A 25,675-nucleotide genomic window follows, 5' to 3' on the forward strand; every position below is an offset into this window, starting at 1 on the left:
AGATGTTGATGTACAGGTACAGGAGATCACGTGATCAACATCTGATTTTAAATCATCGTCGAGATTTTCAATTAATGTTGCAATAGGTACAGAGAGTGACGCAATCAACATCCGACCTCGATGTCCGTCGATTTTCCACAGCTGCGTCGAACAACAATTTTTTGAACAAACATTCTTCGAACAAACGATTCTTCATACAACAAATTCGAAAATTTCCAAGGAAGAATTCGTTCATTTAATTAATCGCTCAACAATTCCACGTGGGTCAACATACTTTCCAAAATCATCTAAAAATCTCCACGCCTCTTCCCCTGGTGACAGATTAAGGTGTCCAAGTCTCATCGAAGCTCTTCCAATCGTCTTAAAACAGGTGGTTACGGGACATTTCAGAAAGGTGTCGTTCGTAGGAAGCTTTGCAATAAGAGAGAGTGTCGATGTCGCAATGATCTCTGTTCAACGTCGCCGATCCTCAAGCAGAGTAATGACTCGAATCAGCGTTCATCAGGACGTTCACTTTTTGTCGATCAAAAGTGGAGAATTCGTCTGTGTGGACAGGGTCAATTCTCCCAGAAACAATCTCTGTAAAAGTCTAAATGAATGCAGGTATACTCTAATTGTCAATCCTGCGACAAGTGTATGTACACTCTAATTGTCGCAGGAGGGACAAGTATATGTACACTCTAATTGTCCCTCCTGCAACATACTAGAATGTATATCTACACTCTAATTGTCCCACCTGATACAAGTGATCTACACTCTAATTGCTCCACCTGTGACAAGTACATGTACACTCTAATTGTCGTAGGAGGAACAAGTATATGTACACTTTAATTGTCGCAGGAGGGACAAGTATATGTACACTCTAATTGTCGCAGGAGGGATAAGTATATGTACACTCTAATTGTCCCTCCTGCGACATACTAGAGTGGATATGTATACTCTACTTGTCCCTCCAGCGACATACTAAAGTATATATGTACACTCTACTTGTCGCAGGAGGGGCAATTATATGGTACAATATAATTGCCCATTTAAGATCAATGGTGTCCTCTTTCTCTCTTTGTCTCTCTTCGTTTCTCTCTTGCTCTCTCATACTCTCACTGTCTCTATATCCACCTCTCTCTCTCTCTCTCTCTCTTTATATATATATATATCCATCTCTCTATATCAGAAAGAGAGAAAGAGAGAGAGAGAGAGAGAGAGAGAGATTGATATATATATACAGAGAGGTATATATATTATATATTTGTATATATATATCCATCACTCTCTCTCTTTCTCTCTCTCTCTTTCTCTCTCTTTCTTTCTCTCTCTCTCTCTCTCTCTCTCTCTCTCTCTCTCTCTCTCTCTCTCTCGAGTGAACGAAACACTCGCTCGACAGAGAGAACCGCCCGCTCCCCTAATTCCCCAATCGTTTACCTAATCGGGCGGCTGTTTGAAAAAAAATACGTCGGGGTGATTGGCCTAGCTAGCGGTCTTGATCCCCGGATTTGTCAGCCGTCTGGGACGGATCCCCCAGCAGGAATAGTCGAGGGACGACGCTCCGCGCGCCGATATATGTATATAGTATATGGGCGAGAGAGAGCACGGTCGCGTCGTCGGCTTGCATTATACTTGCTTGTACCGGTAAAAGAAACGCGTACACGGAATTGTGGATGATCATTGAGCACGCTGGGCTACGACTGTTTCAGGAGTGACCATCTTGTTATCGCTGACGGTGTTCCTGAATCTCGTCGCCGAGACCCTGCCACAGGTCTCCGACGCGATACCCCTGTTAGGTACATTGTGTTTCTGCTAGCTATATTATATGACAAACGTATGTGTGCGCGCGCCTTGGTGTGAGTTTCTAATGTGGTTGGGAAAACGCTTCTTCTTCTTCTAATTCTTCTTTCTTCTACTTCTTCTTCTTCTTCTTTTTCTTTTCGCTTTTCTCATTGGTCGTCTTCTTTCCCCCCACTCCTTGTCTCATTTCTGAATCTTTTTCTGTGTCGTTGCCTTCGAATCGGGATTTTTCTGTACCACGTGGTCCCGTCGACCAATCGTTCTGTACCACGTGGTCCGGTCGACCAATCGTTCTAGACCACGTGGTCCGGTCGACCAATCGTTCTATACCACGTGGTCTGGTTGACCAATCGTTCTATACCACGTGATCCGATCGACCAATTGTACTAGACCACGTCACGATCGAGTGTCGCTAGTGTCGATCCAGTGTTGCCGATTCGCGGACATTGTTGCGCGAGAGCGACCGTCGCGCCAACTCTACGCCGCTTCTCGAAGCTCGAGTTGAAGCGAGACGCTTGGATCGTTAACCCTTCGCGCTCGAAGCCATTTTAACTTCAAGTCTCAAATAATTTTCCCGGCTTATTTTTCCGCGGAATGGAGCTGGTTGCTAAATTACCGCAAAACCCCGTCAATTCTTTCCTTTTCTCTGTTCGCTGATTGATTTTCTTTTTTCTTTTGGCTTGTACCGTTTTGCGTGCGATGTCGGTGTTTGCTGTGTTGGATTATTCTGATCGAATGGGTGGATTTTCATTCGGCGAGCAGGAATTGCTGCTCAACCATTTTCCTTTTCATCCCCTCCACCCTCCACCACTTTCCCCCGCACCTCTTTCTTTCTTTTCGCGAGACATTGTTTCACAATGCAACGCAGCGACTCTGGTAATTTTAATGGAATGCTGCACTCGTTATTATATCGAGAAAACCCCATAAAACTCATTCTAATTATTAATTAAACATTCTAATTGTGATGCTTTTAATCGTATTATGTTTCCTCAAGCTCATAGGTTATGTACGTGCAGAAGAAAAATTTCGTTAATTGAATAAATATTAGAAAATTGAGAACATAATAATAATAATTTTTTTTTTATTTAAGAAATATGGGACAAATTTTTATGTAAAATATAATCTAATACAACATAATATAGCAAAATATAATATAATACAACATAATATAGTATAATACAATACAACATAATATAGTGTAATACAATATAACTTAATACACTATACCACAATATAACACAGTGTACTAAAATACAACACAATATACCAAAAACATAAAAATAAAATTTCCCAAAAAAGCCTGTAAAATCGCAAAAGCACCGTCCCGCATAAAAACTTTTTCGACGACGACGCTTCTCGATCCGAGACAACGACTTTTCGGCCGCGACGCCTGAAAAATTCACGGCAACGCCGCGCGCGCGCGCACGGGTCTCGCCATTTTCGGCTCGGAACAAACAAACGAACGAACATTGTGTCGTCCTCGCCGTGAATTCCCTTTCCGTAAGTTTCCGTAACACGACTTTCGTTCGGCAAACCAGCAAGTTCGAAAACTTCGGGGCGCCCCAACTTGCCTTAGGATTTAATTGAATAAGTTCGTCCGTGGCCCGACAACGAGAGAGAGACAGGCCGGTGTCACCTTTCGCGCGCGCTCGCGCGCGACATCGGAAATCCAGTATACCGGGCACGCTCGTACACACCTGGGCTTTATCCGCTCGTTTTCCTCCTTACCCGCGTGCCCGTACAAATCCGAGGCGGCAGCGACAGAGCCCCCCCACCACCCGATCGGTTTCGTTTCCGTCGCGCGACGAGCCTCCGCGCGAACAATTCTTTCTTTCATTCTTTCGCCGGTGACAAATTTGCTGCTCGTAGAACTTCGATTAAAACTGAAACGAAAAGAACTTAAATGAAAAAGTTCGATTGAAATTTAAATTAAAAACTTTCGGTGGAATGTGTAGATTGGGATTTAAATTGATGTTTGAATAACAATTTGAATGTATGGTTAAAGTTGGAGGAAAAGTTTCGTTTTAACCTTCGATCGAAATTTAAATAAATATTGTGATAGAAACTGAAATATTAATCTTGATTGAAAATTGAATGAATGTTGTAATAGAAAGATCAATGTTAATCTTGATTGAGATTTAAATAAATGTAATTGAAACTGAAGTTTTAATCTCGATTGAAATTTAAATAAATATTGTCATAGAAAATTAATTTTAGCCACGATTGAGATTTAAATAAATATTGTAATAGATATTAAAATTTTAGCCTCGATTGAAAATTTTAATGAATAATGTGTTTAAGGTTTTCTGAGACTATATTACACTGTAGTATGTTATATAGTATAGTATACTACATACTCTATAGTGTAGTATGTTACATTATATTTACATCTTCAAATCCTATATTCAAATAATTTCTAAATATTATACCCAATAATTTCAATTTTGTTTATTTATAAATTGAAACCTAACTCAAAAAAGTATATTCGTCAATCTTAACTTTCCTAGCATTATTTCTTAACATTAATTTACCATATTAACATTGCCTCAAAAATCAACTCTATAATATAAATTAAATAGCTTTCGAATTTTTTGTAAACAAATTAAATAAAAATATTGTAAAATTGTCTGCGCGCAGGCGTCTCTTTTGGGAATAAATCGCTAGCCGAGAGGTTAAACGACACACGCAGGGAAAATGTCGTCTTCCTTCAAATTATTCTTTTCTCCCTTTCATTGCAAATTGGTGCGCGCGCGCGCGCGCTAGCGACGCCCTTACAAGCGAAGCAAAGGAACTGGGTCTCAATTAACATGCAAATACATGGAACCTTACTTAAAAGCTGCGGCCATGGTTCACTTATAGGGTGGTTTAAATGCAAAAGGATATCCCCCTCCCCCCCTCCCCGCCGCTAGCAAACTTTGATCGTTCGTCTATCCCCGCCGTTCTCCGGACCCCCGCTATCGGCCGCCATCATATTCTCAAAGTGTCCCCTGTCCATTATCATGTAAAAAGGATCACGTTAGATTTTAGGAGGGCGTCGCGAACACCGCGCGCGCGATTTTTATAAATTTTTACTCGGTATGCTGACGCGCGGTTAAATCGACGAAAAGAGAATTTTCGTTTGCGGAACAAAAAATTGTCGACTTTGACGAAATGCACAGACTTTGCAAAATTTTTTTCGAAAATGCCACTTACACTGGGATAAAGTTCGATCTTTTACCTTTAATTTGAGGTAAAAAAAATTGGACTGCGATTTTTTCTTGCAAAGTTACGGCACTTCAAAGTAACCCCTGCATTCTAGGACGATTTATTCGGTATTTATCGACAGAATTGCAGCGCTGACTTTGAACAGCTGTAACTTCGCGAAAAAAAATCGCAGCTGTGTTTCTCTTGCTTCAAACCAAAGATAGAAGATCGAATTTTATTCTACCGTAAACGGCATCTTCAAAAAAAATTTTGCGAAGTCCGTGCATTTTCTCAAACTTTGCAGAAATCGAAGTTTTCGATCGGACAAACATGGCGTCGCATTTCCGGAGCTACAATGGCGTCAGTGCATCAAATTTAAAATCCAAAAACAGCGTCTTAAAGTAGAGACTTCAAGCTTTAATTCAAGAAAAAAATCATCCTTTTATGATGATTTCTCGCGGAGTTGTTGTCAGTCAAATTTGGCCTAAACAGCTCTCGCTAACGCAGAATGAAAAATTACATCAAAATCTGCAACGATTCAAATATCAATATTAACGCCAAAAATTAATTAATACAACAATCACCGTCCAATCAATCCTTCCGCCTGTCCCCACAAACAATTCCAATCGTCTTATAAATCGCGTTTATCTCCGAAAATCATTCCTCGCGTCCGTTCGAACGAACTCCTTGCAACGGCACTCGAGAATTGACAACCGTGCCAAGACAACCGGAAACGATCCCGCGCGCCTTTTTCGCAAGTATTTAGCAAATATAGTGCGCCGGACAGCTGCCAATTCTCGGGCGCCGTCACCTCCTACCTCTACACCCCCCCCTACCTTCTGCCGCGTTTCATTCGCCCAGACGTCGGTTTTTATCGGCGATCGAAGTAAATTGACACGGTTCGGTCGTCGTTATGAATTCGTTGTCGCCGACGCCTTTGTCTCGACGGCGCGGCGTTGCCGTCACCTCGCCGTTCCTACGCGTATTGCTCTGACTTGCCCCCGGCTTGTCTACGCCATTGTAGCGCGGCGGGTACTGAAGGGGTGGACGTCGATTTCTTTTAATGGACGAGGTTTGCGATATTGGAGCGCGTCGCGAAATTAATTAAGGAGCTATCGAGAGATGTTTTTAAGAGATGCCGTTTGCACTGTAAAAAAATTCAATCATTCCCCTTGAATTTCTAGTAAAGAAATCTCGGCTGCGATTTCTTTTCGCGAAGTTATCGCACGTCAAAGTAACCCTTGCATTCGACAATGATTTATCGCAGAATTATGGACAGAATACAGGGGTGACTTTGAATTGCTGTAACTTTGCGAGAAAAAATCGCAGCCGAGTCTCTCTTCCGCCAAATTAAAGAGGAAGAATCGAACTTTGTTACAGTGCAAACGGCATCTCTTAAAAAAATTTTACAAAGTTCGTACATTTCGTCAAACTTAGCAAAAATCGAAATTTTCAATACTATAAACACGGCGTCGAATTTAAAAAGTAACAACAATGCGACCGCATCAAAAATAAAATTAATAAATATCGTTACAAAGTAGAAGTTCCAAGCTTTAATTTAAAAAAAGAATCATCCCCCTACAATAATTTTTCGCAAAGTGATCGACCAACGAATTCTGATAAAATTGCTTTCGTTGATTCAAAATTCGTACAATCGCGCCGAATTAAGCATCGCTTCAATTCTCCCCGAATAAAACGCGGAATTTGTTTATTAACATTACAACGACACCGGGGCGGAATCGTTCGCAGTGACGCACTCGGATAAATTATACCGTGCGTGCGTCCCAGTCCCACAGCGACGCGTATTAAAGCCCGTGGAACCGCATTAACGTTTCGCGCGCGTATGCTCGCGATGATTACTCATGTAATCAAACGGCCTGAATGTTTACCATTCTAATTACTATGTTTCCGAAGTGCTCCAATTCACACTTTCCCGTTGCCGGGGCACGCGTGTAGATCGAAACGAGAAATAACAGAAAACAAATCACAAACGACCGCGAAAAACACCTTCACCAGATAACAAAACGCGAATTTTAAACTAATTTTCGAATTCGATATGAAATAGTGACCTTTTTTATAAAATCTTTCAATTTTCCAATTATCCAATTGAAATAATTTTCCACGTATTTTTCTACGTATTATTTTAATTATTTTGTTCGTATTATTTTAATTATCTATATATTATTATTTTAATGCATTTAAGCAGTATAGTTGATTGGTATATTTTTTATTTTATTTATTTATATTTTTAATTGCACTGAGACACGAACCCTTAAATGTCACAGTTATTATTCAAAGTATAAGTGCACTTAGGCCACTTCCTATACATATAGACGACTCGATACGTTTGCTTCGGCTATATTTTGTATTTTATCAACGTCGAGATATCTTGAAAAATATCGTGTAAAAAGAGAAAACAGTCGAAGTCTTCGAGTAGAAGACGATCGTCTTCTCGGCGCCGTTCCGTCGTCTCCGCGGTACCGCGTCTCCGGACGTAGTTGGCACAGTTTCCGTTGGAAAATCGTCCGCGCCCGCCCCTGTTACAAAGTGCTCTTTAATTGACGTAGTAGTCGGACCATGCAGCTTTTCAGAGAAGTTCGAAAGGTGTACAAAGCGACGCGTCGCGAGATACGTTCACTTAATTATCGTACTTAGCGCCGGGAACGTGTACTGTGCTAAGTGACCTTAAATGTATTTACTCTACTCTCCCCCACCACCCTTCCTCTCTCTCTCTCTCTCTCACTCTTCACCCCCGAATTGAACCTCTTAAACTATGTAACAGACGGCCGAAATCATTTCAACCCTTTGAACTACGATTTATTTTACAGTTATGGGTTATAGGTTATGTCAAGGGTTAAGTTGATAGTAATATTGTTTAATTTTTATTAATTTTTCTGGAAGGAAGATAGAATTTTTATTTATTGGTTTTTTACGTATTTATTTATTTTTTTTAGTGTTTTTTTTGCTATAGTTAGTGTCTATGAACAAATAGTAACATACAGCAAAATAAACGTATCGATATCTAGTCATATATAGTAAAATAAATAAAATAGACTTTATTTTCAACCGACGCGTTGAATTTCGTTATATTTGCTATAGTTAGTGTATATTAACCAATAGTAACGTACAGCGAAATAAGCAGATAATCGATAGTTAGTCGTATAAAATAAATAAATAAAATTAGATTTTATTTTGAACGCTGAATTTCGCTATATTTGCTATAGTTAGTGTTTATGAACCAATAGTAACATACACCGAAATAAGCTAATAATCGATATCCCCCATCGGTCATTAAAAGAAAAGGATTCCGATATTCCGTATTCGACATAACCTGACTAAATAATTTCGCCTCTTTTTAAATACGAAATATAATATTCATTCGGGCGATGGAGGGTGGCTCGCGTTTCACCTTTCGAATTTCCGGCTGAAAGCGGAATATTTTCGCTCGAATATTTCAATACACGGGCAGCCGCGCACAGCCAGCCAGCCAGCGAGCCGCGCCGCGCCTCTGCGAGGAGGACACGTACACATTTTTCTTTCATTAAACAAGTCCCCGTGTCACAGTCGGGGCTGAATGTTATAATTATTTTTTCATTAAAGTACCGGGCGACGCGTCGCTGCTCCGGTTTTCTACCTCATCGTGAGAGGGAATATAGCGATTCCAATATGGCCGACCTGGGAAATGCTCTCAGCAAATTCTTTCTAATTTTAGAGCAAATTTCTCACTGATTTTTTATTGTGAAATAATAATTTTTATTGTTTTGATTTATTACCTTTTCTATTATTTCTTTATTAAGTTTCGTTGACTAATGGTAAATCGTTGGTCAATGTTTAAAAAATGAAAAGTCAAAATTATATCTACCAATAAATCATTAATTAATATTTAAAAAACTGCGATCTGCAATAATGTCAAAAATTACTCGCATTTGTGGCAATAAAAATTGTTTAGTTCTTCGTTGCTGTTCTCGGGAGTCTTTATCAATTAGTATTCCCTCCCTCTTCCTTTCTTTCCTTCTCTTTAAAGAAAAAGAGCACAGCGCCGCGCCATCTGTTTCCTCGCGAATCTTGTCGTTGCTGCTCGGCGACGAGTACTTTAATTATCCCGGCCTTTTGTATTCGCGTGCGGAGTTTAAAAGCGCGGACTCCTGAACAGCTTCAATTATATCGAAAAAAAAGAGGGAGAGGGCAGGCCGCGCCACTCGCCGCGAAACGCGGACCGAGACGACACTTTCCGTCGGTGGCCGATCCCTTCTCATTTCGAGCTCCCTTCAGCGACAATTCGCGGCGAGGGCCATCGTCCGCTTTGTCGACGAATTCGACCGGACACTTTGCTTGTCCTATCGAAGTGTATCGACTATAATCTTTGGTATAATAATAGAGATTCGATCTTTATAATGGTCGGCAGAGACTATTAATAATTATTAACAATTATTAATCATTAATAACTAATAATTAATCACATTAATTTAAGGGTATTTTGTTCTTTTTTTTATTAATATTTTTTACTTTGATTTTGTAGGTCATTTCTTGATTAGGTCATTTTAGAGCTCAATGTTTTTTTATTATTATTTGTCATTTTTTTAACTAATGAATATTTCTTCTGGTATATAGATGATAAATAGTTAGATAAATTAATGTGAATAGGTATGTCAATATGTAAGGGTATTAATAAATGAATGTTTAAATGAATAGATATGTAAATATGGGAATATGCAAATAAATAAATATAAAAATACATAAATCTATAAATATATAAATAAAAATATATAAATAAATCATCTCAGCTATCCTTTCGAGTACTCTATAAAATATTCTGCACTTACAAACCAACATTGATTAATGTTTTGAGGATTATTATTATTTTAGGACACACGCTCGAAGGATTCTCCGTCAGGATTTTATTACATAATTATATAAATAATATACGATATTGCAGAATACGATATTACAGAATATAAGAGATTGCAAAATACAATATTGCAAAAAAGAATTACAGAAGAAGCGAGTGCATCATTCTATGCAATCAATTACCATATCATAATTCCCAATATCTTCTGAGAATATTTCAATACAATTTCCGATCTCTCTCGATATCGGCGCATTAACGAACAAAGGACTTTCGCAATTTTCGCGTGCGCGCGTATCCGAGACAATCGGATTAATCGGCGCAAAAATCTCGTACCGCCGCGCGTTGTCTTTTTCATTCGGCGATGACTGTGCAATCAGCGAATTAAAATATCGCTTCGCGAGAATCGCATATCACATATATTATAACATAACCTTTGTATTATTAATTATAATATTGTCAATCAATTTTCGCGAGCAAAGCGTTGCAACCCTTATTTTAACAAAACGCTATTTTTGATCGCGGCGTAGTGATCGCACCTAAGTACACGCTATATTCGAAGATAATAAATACAAGGGTCGACGATCGGAAAGCTCAACGGAGGATGAGAACGAAGAAAATACCGTCGCGGCGACGGCACGCGGCATTGTTCGGTTACCAGTCACGTTCGACAGGTTTTCGCCTCGGTTCACGCCTAAGAACACTCGACGCTCGTTTTCACGTGCACCACCCTCTCTTCCCCCCACCACTTCCTGCCTTTGTATCACACACCGTGGCATTCGTATTTCGCACGCGCCCCGAACACATCCCTTCCCCCACCATCCCGCCGTACGAAAACGTAGCGCGAGCTCGTTAACGCGATCGTAAACGCCGACGGCATACTCGCCGGTTTTTCGAATTTCTTGATCCTACGCCGCTGGTATCCGGGAATCAATTGCTCGGCCAATCGGAACGTTTTGTTCGTACAAACTCGGGGCGGTCCCGGTTTATTTATGGTGGTCATGGTGTGACCACGCGAGGGGCATTTCGAATGATGCCGTTTTGCTCGCGATTTTTATTTAATGTTTATTAGCTCCGCGGTAGTTATTTTTATTTAAATTGTTAAATGGAATTTTATTGGAATCGTTTTAATGGTGATTTAATGATGTTTATTTGTCGGCGGGTTTTTGTTTATGGTGAGAGAATAATGATGCATTGAGCAGGGGTGTGTTTTTAGGTAATTAATATTATTTTCTGTTTTATTGTTTATGGAATAATAAACGCGAGGGAGTGATAAATAAGTAAATACAGATTTTCGTTGTTTAATAATGTCATTAATTAAGTTTTGTTATTTGGTAGGGTGTAGTTATTTGTTAATGTGTTAGCGTTTCAGGCTGCGCGTGATATAATTATCAAACTTAATTAAATTAAACTTATTTTATTATATTATTATATTATTATTTCAAAAACTTAGTCTTTTAATTAGAGATTATTTATTGTAAAAGGCTTTGTTAGTACTCACAAGATCTATAATATAATAAAGTATATTTCGAGAATTTATTTAACGCTTTGAATTGTAAGAGGTTATGTGACGTGTCTGACTAATATCGACTATTCTACTTGAAACAGTGTTTCATACTTCAGTTTCGACATTTTTCAATGATTTTTAAAAAATTTTTATAAACACTGTATAAATTTGTATCTCGTTACATTATAGCAATATTAATAGACCGTTGATAATGTTTCATTAATATTAATGTCATCTAACCAGGAATAATCGATAGATTAATTCGCGCGTGCTCGATGAATTACAAATCGCGGACTTTATCGTAAACGAAGATCGCCGCGATAATAATTTAATTAACATTTCGATTGTGCTTGGTCGCGAACAATCGTCTTGATTTATTTTATATTAAAATTATGTTATAGTATCGTCTCTTATTTATATCAATTATTCTCATCCATGAAAACAAATATAAATATAAATTATATATCTAAATTGTTCCAACCCACTTATTCAAATAATTCATTATTCCTTTAAACAAATAATTCGAGAACCTCTTCGTTCGAATTCCACATTTAAAATAATCATTCCCCTCTCATCAATAAAATCATCCTCGCTGAAGTCGACATTGTCGAATCAAAATATTCTCTGGTCGCGACTAACGAGATTAGAAAGACTCGCCTCCGCAAAAAATTCGGTGTCGCCACGACGTTTTTCCGCGAGAAAGTCTCTTGCGAATACAGAGCAGAACGAGAATAAATGCAGCTCGAACGAGGACGAATCCAGGCTTATAAACCCAGTGACAAACGACGCATTCTTCCTTGCTACGCCGACTTATTTATACCTATCCTCTTTCTTGAGAACTTCGCGAAAAATGATACGCCCGTCGCTTCTACTAATCCCACCTCTTTCTCTCTGTCCACCTCCCTTTGGATTTTCCGTTATTCTCCCTTTCACCCTCCGCCTCATCTTGTACCTCTTTCCATATTTTCTCTCTTTATATACAATTCTCTTTATATATTCCCTTCCTCTATCTTCTCTATATATTCTCCATCTCCCTTTCTCTCTTCTCTATATATTCTCCATCTCCCTTTCTCTCTTCTCTATATATTCTCCATCTCCCTTTCTCTCTTCTCTCTATATATTCTCTCCCTCTCTCCCTCTCTCTCTCTCTCTCTCTTGAGTGTATGTCTCTCTCTCTCTCCCTCGGTTTCTGTCATTCTCTCTCTCAATCAGTTTTTATCACTCTTAATGTCTCTCTCCCTCTCTCCCTCTCTCTCTCTCTCTCATTCTCTTTCTCAATCACTTTATCACTCTCGATGCCTCTCTCTCTCTCCCCCCTCTCTCCCTCTCTCTCTCTCTTTCTCTCCTGCCTATGTATTCTCTCTCTCTCTTTTCTGCCCATATATTATGTCTCACTTTCTCTTCTCTCTGTCTTCTCTCTATATTCTCTCTCTCTCTCTCTCTCTCTCTCTCTCTTCGAATTGCGTAAATATTCGTTTCCTTTGTATTAGATTGTTCTGCACAATATATACACTCACATATGCGCTGTTGTTTCGTTCGTTTCGCTTCGTATTGTTATATTTGTGTGGAGCAATATGATGTCGCTGTGATGTACGAACACGTTTTGCGAGAAAACACAAGATCGCATATACCTCTGCCTACATATACCTACACACGCACACAAAGGTTTACCTAACCGCCGCCGAGGACGAACACAATTTTTACCGTTTCGAGACGTTCTTTCTCTGATAATCGCATTTATCCGGAATTATACAATACAGCGTTAATTAGAGCATCGTCGTCGAGGCATTGCAACAATTATTTATTGCTTTATTGCAACAATTATCTATTGCCAATATCTCATATAAACAATTATTTATTGCTTTATAAGAGATATTGGTTAACAATTGGGAGCACTGTTAAAATTGGAAGAAATGTTAAATGAACTTTTACAGTTATTGTTGAAAGTATTTGGAAATTTGTTTCATTTGGAAATTAATTTTCATTTTTATGTAATGAGTGTTTAACCCTTTACTTACTTTGAAAGGAGATTTTATTTCAGGAAACGTAAACAATTAAATAAAATAAAGAATTTGTTCATGGTCTAAATCCTGACTATAGTTGATGACTTACAAATATTGAAAATTGATAAAAGTTTACAATTTATAAATATTGAAAATTCACAAAAATTGACGATATACAGATATTGAAAATTGACAAAAGTTAACGACTTATAAATATTGAAAATTCACAAAAATTGACGATTTACAAATATTGAAAATTGACAAAAATTAACGACATATAAACATTGAAAATTGATAAAAATTGGCGATTCACATATATCAAAAATTGACAAAAATTGCCAATTCCTAACCTAAAATTACCTCAAAGGCTTCGCCAAATGGAGTTCGCAGCCCTTTCAAAATGGCCGTCGCCGAACATTAAACCTCCAATCGACTTCTATCGCTGCTTCAGCAACGATCACGTGTCTTCTTCCGGCGCCGATAATCCGATTATACCGTTTTGAACAGTGTGTAATTAGAGTGCTCGCCGTGAGATGCAAAACACAAAGAGAACGCCTGACGGACGGACGTCCATCAGCGTCGACTTTTCATTAAATGTAAATGGCGCTAATGAAACGCGAAACGTGGGGCCTTTCGCTAGACTTCGTCATTTCCTTCGTTATCCCGATGAACAACGACGCGGCGCGGCCTCGTCGCGTAACCATCCCTCTCTCTGGCCACCTGTTAGGTGGCGACGCAACAGCCGCGTACGTGAGGGGTTTCAAGTTTTCAGGCACTCCCTCTCCCTCTCTCTCTCTCTAATCGGCTGATCAAATGCGGTCCGACGTGTCACGCATGGAAATGCCGCGGATACGAGGCCGCGAGCAGGAATTTGTCGCGCGAGTCGTCGGGGACGACGCGCGGAATTTGTCACGGTTCGAGCACTGCTTGCGGGGAGCGAATTTTCGGGGAGCAACTGTGCTACTCCATTTATTGTTAGTTTTAATGGTGTGCAATAATGTTGATAATAATGCAAAGCAACGATTCTTTTTTGTAATTTAATGGGTACAGTCGATGTTAATATTTAAGGATTTTATTCAGTTTTATTTATTTTTTTTAATCAGCGCTAAAAATTGCTGTAATATTTTTTTTAAATATTCAAATTGTTAATTTGTCACTTTATATTTTTTTTTATTGCAACGACGATTTTTTTTATTGTAATCAAATGAATAGAGTCAAATATTAATATTTCAGTGTTTCATTTAGATATTTTTTATTATTGTTCATGGCACTGAAAATTGCTATAGTATCATTCCTTTTAAATTGCTCACATTGTTAATTTTTTACTTTATGTTATCAAGCGATATATAAACGGATTGGAAATTGTAAAAATATAACAATGCCGTTAATAGTGCAGAGCGAATAATTTTTTATTATATAATAATTATATAAAAAAAAAAATCGGCGATCATGTTTAAACATTCTTTTTAGATTTTTTTACTTTCTCTCTCGTTCTCTCTCTCTCTCTTTCTTACTCCCTCATTCTCTTACTCTCTCTCTCTCTCTCTCTCTCTCTCTCTCTGTCTCTCTCCCTCTCTCGCGCTCTCTGAGCAGCCTGAGAAAGATTGCCGGACAATTAAAAGAGACCGGGCCGGGGTCGCAATAGCAGAAACTCGTAAAGTAGATTATACGATGCCACCTAAAATTTATTACCGGGCCGTTCACGGGGTAACATTGAAGTTAGTATTAATTGCTCTCGCGCGCGCGCTGAATGAAATTTAATTACACTTGAAACTCTGGAGACGCGCGCCCGCGCGAGAGCGGCGATTCACCGGCAACAAAATACTGCGGCGCAAAAAGGGGGTAACGATAATATTTTCCCGTCTATCGCGATGGGCAAACGCGCGCGTCGCTCCTCCTCTATTCGCCGCTCGTAACAATTTACGAACTAACGTTTTGCTAACAGTTTATTTTTGCTAACATTGTCGACCGAGTTACGAGTATTGGGGGTTTATTGATATTTATGAATATTTGTGGTTTAGGCAGATTGGTGATTTATGGACGTTGACGATTTAGGGACATGGACGAATTGAGTATATTGATGATGTACGTAGACTGATGATTTATGGACTTTGATGATTTATAGGCATTGATGACTTAAGGATATTTATGATTTATCATATTGATAACTTATGGATATTGATGATTTGTGGACGTCGACATAACCTAGACATTGATGATTTAAGGACATTGACGATTTCAGTATATTGATGATTTATGGACATTAACATCACCTAGACATTGACGATTTAAGGATATTGATGATTTATAGACATTGATGATTTATGCAGATTAACATAACCTAAACATTGATGACTTGAGGATATTGACATAACCTAAACATTGATGACTTAAGGATATTGACGATTTAAAGATATTGACCATTTTAGTATTGTATATTGATGATTTATGGACAACGTAACAGCTTCGAGAAAAGCGGGCTTAAAAAAAGAAAAAAGAAAGATTGAATTTTTCGCGTTGCCTCACCGTGCCTCACTATGCCTCGCCGTGCTCGCCCCATTTCCCGGTTGCCATAACGAGGAAAGAAAAGACGGCGTTGCGTCTCGTCGGTTCGGTTCCTGGCCGACCAAGAGCCGCCTAGAAATAATCGATGCGACATTCGCGTCTCTCATCTTCGTTAATTATAATTACGTTGCCTGGGCAAGGTATATAGTAGATGCTGGAGAACCAAGAGGGGTGGGGCGGGGAGGGGGGAGGCCGCCTTCCGGAATTACTGTTCTTTTGTGTCCACGCGCAATCTCTCCTGCTCTTTGAGCACGGAAAGAGGGGGGAAAAAGATTACTTCCGAACGGTGTTCGGCATTATTCGGATTGTTTCGTATAAATATTTTATCGCCGGCTATTAGCCGAACAGAGGAGATTTTGCACTTTTTTTTTGGTCGGAGATTTTGTTCTGTTGATTCGTCGCTCGTTGTAAAGGTATTCGGGTCGGTTATTAAGAAAATTTGTTGTAAATTGTTATATTTAGATGTTCAGTGGATTAATGAAAGAATTTGTTGTATAATGTTCTATTTAGTTTTTTTAGTTATACTTTAGTTAGTAACTTTAGTTATTACAAAAATATAATGAACGACATAAAGAATGATAAGTGAATTGCGATGATACTAATCGCAAACATTGTGGAATTTTCTGACAAATTCCTGTTATAAATTATGGTAATTCCCACGGCGAAACGCCTTCGTTAGATCGCCGCGCGTTAAGATAACCTTAAAATTCCGACCTTCGTTACCTTCTGTTTGAGCGATTCGCATTTTCAAGCACGAAATTGCCGGGAAAAAGGGTCGAAAGCTCCAAGAAAGTAGAATAACGATGCTTATGCTACCGGATTACAGTAACAACCATAATTGTTGCATTGCCTCTTATCGACGGAGGAAGAAAGTAATAATTTACAAAGAAAGAAAATAATAATTTACAATAATTAATACTAGTAAGTAATAACCGAAAAATGGTAACAACTAAAAAAAGGAAGAAAGTAATAATTTGCAATAATTAATTCGAGTGCTGGATAAATGCAGATTATTCGAAAGATCGTCCAATTATATGGTACAACACTTTTATCAGAGGCGTCTATTAAAGCTCCTTTTTGATTCACCGACACGTTCGCCGCGTGTGCTGATAGGCAAAATACATATAGTGCCGTTTTAGCATTCGTGTATGAGAGACACACGCCTACATTCCATCGGATTTGCGGCGACGTTCGATGTGCGAGAGAATCTCATTGATTTCATTAATTTGATTCGTTCCGAAGCCGCTCGCATCACACACAAAATAGCTCTGAGGATCTTTTGCTCAATTGCATGACGTCATGCTGTACTGGTACTTTCTATACCGATGCTAATTACACTCTGACTCTCTTGTTATTATTACTATTATTTTTACCGATATTAACCACTGCTACTATTGTTCATTTTTATTATTATTATTACCATTACTATTATTTTTGTTACGTTATTGTTACCATTATGACTATTTTAACTATTCTTACCATTATTATTATGTTTACTGTTATTAATAACTGCTAACATTGTTATTATTGTTACCATTATTGTCAATGTTCTTATTTACCAATATTATTGTTATAATTGCTATCATTATCGTTTCAATTTCATACTAAAATATCTCTGTTACAATTTTCAATAGTATTACGATTATCACCACCATTGTCATCGTTATTATTATTATTATTATATTATTGTTATTATTATCATTATTGTACGTATTATTATATGAACTCGAGACATACACATCGCTTAGCGTATCGAAGAGGGGACACCAAAAAGATAACGTAATACTTTGTTAACAACTTGTTGATGTTTAAACACAAAACGTTCATAATTATTCCATGTAAACGAAGGTTTATGGTTTGATGGATTTTTGTGTATCTGGACGAGCTTTCCCTCTCTCTCTCTTCTTTCTCTTTCTCTTCTCTCTCTTTCTCTCTTTCTCTCTTTCTCTTTCCTAAGCCGTCTTTTTCTCTTTTAGTTCATCTCGATCTGCTGTTGCACAATGATTACCACCGAATATCGGATCTTATACATATACTATACATATACAATACATATGAACACGTCTGTATATCGTCTGAACGTTATTCTCTCTGTATTTTACGGCGTCTGCCTTACTTTTCCTTTGACGATTCTATTCGGCTTTCTAACTTTGTCCGCCCTTTGACCTGTGTCTCCTCGCTGCTCTCTCTCCCTCTCCCTCCCTCTCTCTCTCTCTTTTCTATCTCTTTTTTCTTGCTTTTCTTTCGTTATTCTGTCGCTAGTCTCTCTCTTTTCTCTCTCTTTTCTCTCGCTATTCTGTCGCTATATTCTCGCTATTCTCTCTCTCTCTATTCTCTCGCTGCTGAACATCCAATTATTCTTCTCCCAAATCACGCGGTCTTCTTTCATTCACCAACCCGTTCTCCAACCCTCGTGCGTTTCTGTCGATCTATTATAATTTACTCTTTCTCTCTCTGATTCTCTCTCTCTCTCGCTCTCCCTCTCTCTCTCCCTCTTCTTCACTCTCTCTATCCTCTCTGATTCTATCGCCCTCTATTTCTCTCCATTTCTGTCCAATCTGCCTTTATCGCTCTCAATCTCTGTCTCGTTCTGTCGCCCTCTCTCCCTCTCTCTCTCTATCTCTTTTTGCCGCTCTCCATGACTCTCTATCTCGTTCTGGCTCTCGCTCTCTCTGTCTCTCTACCTGTTTCTAGCTAATTATCTGTTCTGATTTTGCGTTTCGTCTATGCAAGCTGCTGGCTAATTGGGTTTTCTGAAAGTGCCTGTAATACTCGGACATTGCCTGTAACACTATATGCTTTCCACATCTACGTTAAGTACTTATATTACACGTGTAATGTCTGTTGATTGATGTTGGTATGTTTCGTACGAACGATATCATAGTACACTATAATACGATATATTTATATATGTGTATACGTAAATATATATATTTATATTTATATACTTATATTTATATTTATATTCATATACATATATTTATATTTATATGTATACATATATGCGACATATATGTATGAATAATATATGCAATTATATATTTTAAAGCGAACAGTGGCGCCGGCAATCGTTCGAACAACCTTAAACGACCCAAATTAACTTAACTAATAAATTAATGACAGTACCTTCCATATTCAATTTTTTTATGAAAAGTCAATTGTTAACTAAACGTTCCTGCAACCTTGGAAAATGGCTGAACTATAGAAATCCCATTAACTTTCCTGGAATTGTTGATTTTTCGGCGATTCGTTTCTATATAAAAATTATTTTAAAAGCAAAGAGTTTTTGTCAATATTTTGTAATTTTGCAATTAGGTATTTAAAACAGTTATAAGACAGTTTTATCGTTTGAATGATTGCGGACGACACCGTGAAATATATAATTATATATATATGTTAATATACAGCAGCTAATTGATACTGGTTGGATAAAATTTATACGTTAAGGTATATATATATATATTTATACGTCGGTTTAAAAATATCAATAAATATATTTATATAGATATAGATATTTTTAATATGTATATGTAAAGATGTAGATATGGATATCTTTAATATCTACATCTATATATAAAATATCTATACACGTATATATATACGTTAACATTTCTGCAAATTCAAGGATATCGAAAAATTCGACGTCCCCGCCGCGTAACCGCCATCATTTACGGTAACCGCGCTACCCAATAACCTCTGGATATACGCACACATATCCCAACGCACTTTGATTTTCCTCTAAAAATCAAGGTCTTCTAATAAATAAAAAAACGCCACTGCCCTGAATCGATCGCTAGATAGAGCAGCCGATGGATCGTTTATTAATCGCATGCAGGCAAAGTGGCCGCAACAATAGCCGGCTGAAATATTGAGCGAGCGGTTAGATCGCGCGAAAGACTGCCCGCGCCGATCATTTTCCTGCCCGCGGATGCATTAATGAACAGCGCCGGTGCGCGATATATGCTTTTTTTTCTTTTTTTAATTCCCTCTCTCTAATGGAGCCACGCGGCAACCGCGAAACATTTTAATGATCGCCGGGGAGGAATAGCGTCGTTTCGGGAGCCGTAATACCTGACCGAATGCTCTTTGTGTACGCGACTCGTCCGAACGTAAAAATCGCGGCTCCCCTTTGGCTACGCCACTGTGTATGGCCTTGTTTTAATGGCCGCGGAACGCTGGACGGTTTGGTGGAGAGCGGTGAATGCTGAGAAGTCAGCTGCGCGAGGAGTGGGGCGACGCGTGCGCGGAAAGTCGCGAACAGTGGCGTAAAACTTGTATTAGGAGAATATTGTATCGCGTTATGTTGTATGGTTAATTAGGTATGATGGCGGACGATATTATAGTCAAATGGGTTTAGTAATAAAATAGAAGGGGGAGAGGTATTTTTAATGTTTTTGCGAAGTCTTAAGTAAGTTAATTAAGTTAAAATAATAATATTTTCTGGAGCAGATAATGTGCAATAAATTCGATTTAATAATTCCGAAATTTCATTTAATAATTCAGAGATTTACTAATAACAATTCTGAAATTTACTAATAATAGTCCTGAACTTAAATTTAATAATTCTGAAATTCAATACTAACAAACTTGAACAATAATAAATTTAGCAATCAACAATTCTAATCGACCCTGAATTCTATCACCGCCATCTTGTAGAGATGCTACGCCACTGTGCGCAACTTTCGCGCATGCACCGCTTTCGCTCTTACTTCTGACGTAACATAAACTTCCTTTAAAATCATAATCTTTCTTTAAATTTATCTATTCTATCTTCTGCGACACGGCCAAGATGGATCCTAGTAGATGATTGATTATTCCGAAGTATAGTTCAGGTTCTAGAAACAGGCGTCGGGGAGAAACGGCCGAGAGAAGTTTCGAGTTTACGGCGGCGGCGGCCGCTAGGGTAATAATTACGAGGACCGGCCGCAATTACGCAGCCGCTTTAATTCAAGCTTTATAGATCGCATCTGTCTTTCGCCGTCACGACGGCGACATTTAGCGCGATACGCCGCGACGCCTCCCCCGAATTACCGGCGCAGGTAAATGAAATCGGCCGGGGCTCTACCTTTTCTGACTTCCCTCGTTTCTGGCCATTTCCCCCTCTCCCTCTCCCTACCACACTATCTTCCTTTCTGTTTTTCCTGACTCTCTACTTAATTTCTGTTTTTCGTGACTCTCTTAATTTCTGTTTCATTATTTTGTTTTCTCTCTCTCTCTCTCTCTCTCTCCGTTTTTTTATATTTTTTTCTGTCTCTCCCTCTCTCACTTTTCCTCTCTCTCCATTTCTCTATTTTTTCTCTCGCTCCCTCATTTTTCTCTCTTTTTCTCCCTCCCTCTATTTCTTCTTTCTCTCTCTCTTTCTTTTTATTCTCTCTCCTTTTCTTTTTTTTAAATTTCTGTCTCAGTCTCTCTCTTCTCTCTCTTTCTCTCCCTCCCTCCTTGCAGCATCTTATCTTCTTGCTACAGTGTCTTGATCACTCTTAATTTCTGTGTTTCTTCCCGGTTCATCCCCCCCTCCCCCCCCTTCCCCCATCATTTGTTCCACCGAGGCAACCGGAAGAACATTCTTAACTCGAAGACTTTTATCTCGCCGAAGAGCCGCCACCCCCCCCCCCCTCGCCCGTTGTTTGCCCGGGATGTGCTGTAACTGATAACGCGACCAAATAGAGAGCCATTTTTAAAACGAAAACGCGAGAAAGAGTCTCTCTCTGCCTGCGGTAAGCTCTCTCTTTGTACACAACGGGGGGGGGGGCGGCGGCGGCTTTCTTTCGAGAAAATTGGTTGGAACCGCACTCCCGGCTACGCGGGGGATGATATATGTATATGTACACGTTGATACATGTATATTATATAGTGTATATAGGGTTCCCGGGGTTTCCAAAAATTTTTCTCGGAACGCAGGCTTCCACGTTCTTTATCGAATCTCGAGGATCAATTTCAAGCAGGTCTCTTTGCCACGTATTGTTTATGCCCTGCGTAAAAGTATTTTTACACAAAAATATTTATCACAATGAATTTTTACACAAGAATATTTTTTACAATGAATTTTTATACAGAAATAGTTTTTAGAATGTATTTTTACACAAAGAACAGGTGAACAATTTTTTGTAGGTAGTGTATTAGTGCTTATTATATACAGGATGTCGAAGAACAAAAAAAATTAACAATCTCAGGGGAGGTTTAGAAAAATTCCTTTTATCTTTCATTTTTCTCTGTCACAAATTGTTCGAAATAAATTGTGACATTTTTATTAGAAAATTGTAAGATTGGAGAAATTTGTGAGATTGCAGAAAGAATTATTTATCCTGTACAAAAATATTTTTCCAAAAGAAAAATACATTTAAAAAGACTGAAAACATTAGAAAAGACTTAGAAGTCAACAGAAGTCGTTCACATAGTTGCAATAAAATAACTCTGAATTAACACAAACTTTTCTTTAATTTAACAAATTTTCTCAATAAAATATGCAACAAGTTAACAACAACAACAGGCCCAGATTTCTTCGCGGACAAGAAAAAATGCAAGTTACGCCATTATGAATTCTAATCCGATCCAATAATACGCCGGGATAATTTCGATTCGCTGGCGACGAGAGCAAAAGAGCGAGAGAGAGAGAGAGACGTCTCTTTGAGTCTCATGTCGATTTAATTTGAAACCGATATATACCATTACCCCGGGAGAGTCTCTTTGTGATCGGCGCGCTGCATATTTCACGGATCCTGCAAATTTCCTTCATCGATAATTCCCGGCTCGTATCGCGCTCTCTCCCTAATAACAACCCGCTGTCACGGAAACCTCCCTAACAGCTACCCTCTTTTAATTCCCGCAATTCAGTCTTCTCCCGGGGCTTTCTGTCTTTGAAATGCTCGCTGTCGTCTTTCCAATCAGTCGATTTTCTCCCCCCCCCCCCCCCCCCCCCCCTCACCAGTCTCCCTTAGCACTCTCTTTTTTTCTCTTGAACTCGAAATTGATGTCTTTCGACCTCGATCGCTGTCTCTCTTTTTCTCTCTATGTCTCTCTCGATTGTGGGCGCTGTCTCTCTATGTCTCTCTCTCTCTCTCTCTCCCTCTCTTTTTTTCTCTCTCGCCCTCGAAATTGATATCTTTCGATCTCGATCGATGTCTCTCTTTCTTTTTTGTGTGTGTGTCTCTCTCTCTCTCTCTCTCTTTGTCTCTCTCGATCTCGACCGCTGCCTCTCTATGTCTCTCTGACTCTCTCGCTCTCTCTCTCTCTCTTTCTCTCTTCGCACCGTCTCCCGCGCTTTTTACGTTCATTCGATCGCCGGGAACGTTTCATTTCTGCGTCTCTCCTTCGAGGCTGCCCTGAAAACCACTTCCATCGTTTTCCCGCTTAATCCTCTCTTCCCTTCTCTTTTGCCGCGACCCTTCATTTCCACCACCCAGGCCTCCAGCCCGCGCGCGATCTATATATATACTTCAGTCATTTTCTCCAGTCCGCGGCGGCACCACAACCGGGCGGCCGCTCTTTCAAAGTATCCTTGTTGCCCCGGCCCGCCCGCCACCGAGTTTCTTCCCTGTTTTCCTAAGGGCGCGTTTACACTGCCGCCGCCGCCGCGCCGCTGCAGAAACACACTCGAAAGACAATGGAACGCGGACGATTTTAACGGGGACGCGGCTTATCCCGCGAGTCCTGGAGTACTATGCGTTGTAGGAGAACAAGGCGACGGATTATCTGTGTGGATAAATAAATATTAATTGACCGTAACTTTTCTTAAGAGGACCAGAATTTTTGAAATTTTTATGGCGTGATTTTGTAGGCGTTGAGGAGGGGATGTTTATGGTTTAGATTTCAAGGCGCGGAAATTGTTGGTTAAAAAGTTATATGCATTCAAAGTTGACGAATTTTTGGCGGTTTTGACGAATATTCGACGGATAAAAAATTCGAAAAATTCAAAAAATCTATAATTATTAAATTTTGCATATTCCATTTTACAGAACTAATTAATAAAAATCAGTTGTATCTCTTGCACTATAGTAAACATAAATAATAAAAATTGCATGATGGAATAGTAGCGTTAATTAAAAATTCAAAAAATCAATAACCAATAAATTTTCAATTTTACCAAAGCAATTTTCACTTGCAACAAATTGCTTGCACCAAAGCTCACCTAAATCCTCGACCACTTTTTATTATAAATTATCCACTGTAATAAATCCACTTAAATGTTAACAATCGACGCGATTATCCAACGACCTGTAAAAGCGAAGCGCCGAATATTCGTCGTCCGCTAGCCACAGCAGTGTAAACGCGCCTTTACATCACCGTGGAGGCTGTCGCGCCACCCCCTGCCTCCTTAACTCCGTTACCCGATGCTCTTCCCTATTTACGCGCCATTTCTCTTTATCTCGACCACCCACTCTATCCAGTGATAGCCGTTCCGGCCTCTATCACCGCCACACCGCCAACCCCACCACTCACACTACTTCGCGGCGATACCACGCATCCATGATAACCCGCGGCGATATAGGAGGGGGAGGGGGAGCTGATAAGGCGTCGTTCGCGAAGATCGTTTCTCTGATAGGATTAACAGTTTCGCGACTGTCGAAGCTGCTACGGCCACGGTGTTCATCGTTATTAGAATTCGTTCGCAAACAGGTCTAGCCACGGAAAACAGACTGCTAAGAGACGCGGTTCAGTTTGAGGTTATATCGAGGAGCGGACATTCTGGAGCGCCATTTTGTCGCGTTGAGAAATAGCTTAAAATTGGGAATACTTTAATGCGGAATTGTTTGATCAAAAAATTAGATTTTCTGAGAGAATATAAAGAATAAAAAATATAATTCAGTATATTTAAGTCAATTATGTATTTAATTAACAATTTGGTTTTAAATATTTCCAACATCTCTCAGTCAAACAATTCTTAAATATGTATATTAAAATTAGATATCTCGAATAAACACTAGTTTCCCATATTTTCTAATCACGTGACAAAACACCTCGTCGGGTCGTACAGTCAACAGGTGAGAAGCGATCATCCGCCATTTTAATTCGAACCGCGACGATATAACTTTGCTCGAGCGACGAGAAAAGTCCCCGTTGCGAGTCGATGGCAGAATAAAAGTTAATTCTCCGGTTAACAGAGGTTAAGGCAACGACGATTCCGTTCCGACTGAACGGCTAAAGAAGTGAGAGGGAGAGAGAGAGAGAGAGAGAAAGCGCCGTCTTAAAGAAGTAATGACTAACGAGACTGCCCGCGTTTAAAACGCGCCACCGTTTCTAACGTAGAAGTCGTCGCGGTGTCCTATCGCGTCCTAAACTTTATTTGAAAGATATATACTCCGCGGCCTGTTTTACGGCGTTTCCTTAATTGGTTCACCGGGCTCGATGTGTTTTCAGGGGACTCCGGGTTAATGGTTCCGACCATACTATAGCGTTCCGGGGTGGTTCAGAAAAACGATATTAGTTTGGCGGTTCGTACTGTCTGCGAATTTTTACCAGGCGACAGGTGGACAATTTTTTGCAGGTAGTGTACCGATGATTGTTATATACAGGGTGTCGAGGAAAAAAATATTAACAATGTTAGGGGAGGTTTGGAAAAATTATTTTTATATTTTATTTCGAGGTACAAATTTTTCGAAATTAATTGCGATATTTTTGTCAAGGTTAGGAAAATTACTGCAAATTATAGTTTTAACATTGCTAAATTAAGTTAACATTTTTTAAAATTTGCTACACAAACATTTAGTAATTATAATTACATACATTCAGTACACAATTAAATACATTTAACATGCAATTAAACAGTCGACATAACCTGACATAACCTGT

General features: G+C 39.1%; 1 protein-coding gene across 1 annotated transcript in view; it reads left to right on the forward strand.

Moving 5' to 3' along the window:
- The window catches only part of Nachralpha6 (nicotinic acetylcholine receptor alpha6), a 332,523-nt gene that overhangs the window by 273,216 nt on the left and 33,632 nt on the right, over positions 1 to 25,675 (forward strand). The window contains exon 9 of the mRNA XM_078191877.1: positions 1,692 to 1,778. Coding sequence (XP_078048003.1) covers positions 1,692 to 1,778 — 87 coding nt within the window. The remainder of the gene's footprint in view (positions 1 to 1,691; positions 1,779 to 25,675) is intronic.

This window comes from Augochlora pura, chromosome 10, assembly GCF_028453695.1.
Source record: "Augochlora pura isolate Apur16 chromosome 10, APUR_v2.2.1, whole genome shotgun sequence".
Classification (NCBI taxonomy): Eukaryota; Metazoa; Arthropoda; class Insecta; order Hymenoptera; family Halictidae; genus Augochlora; species Augochlora pura.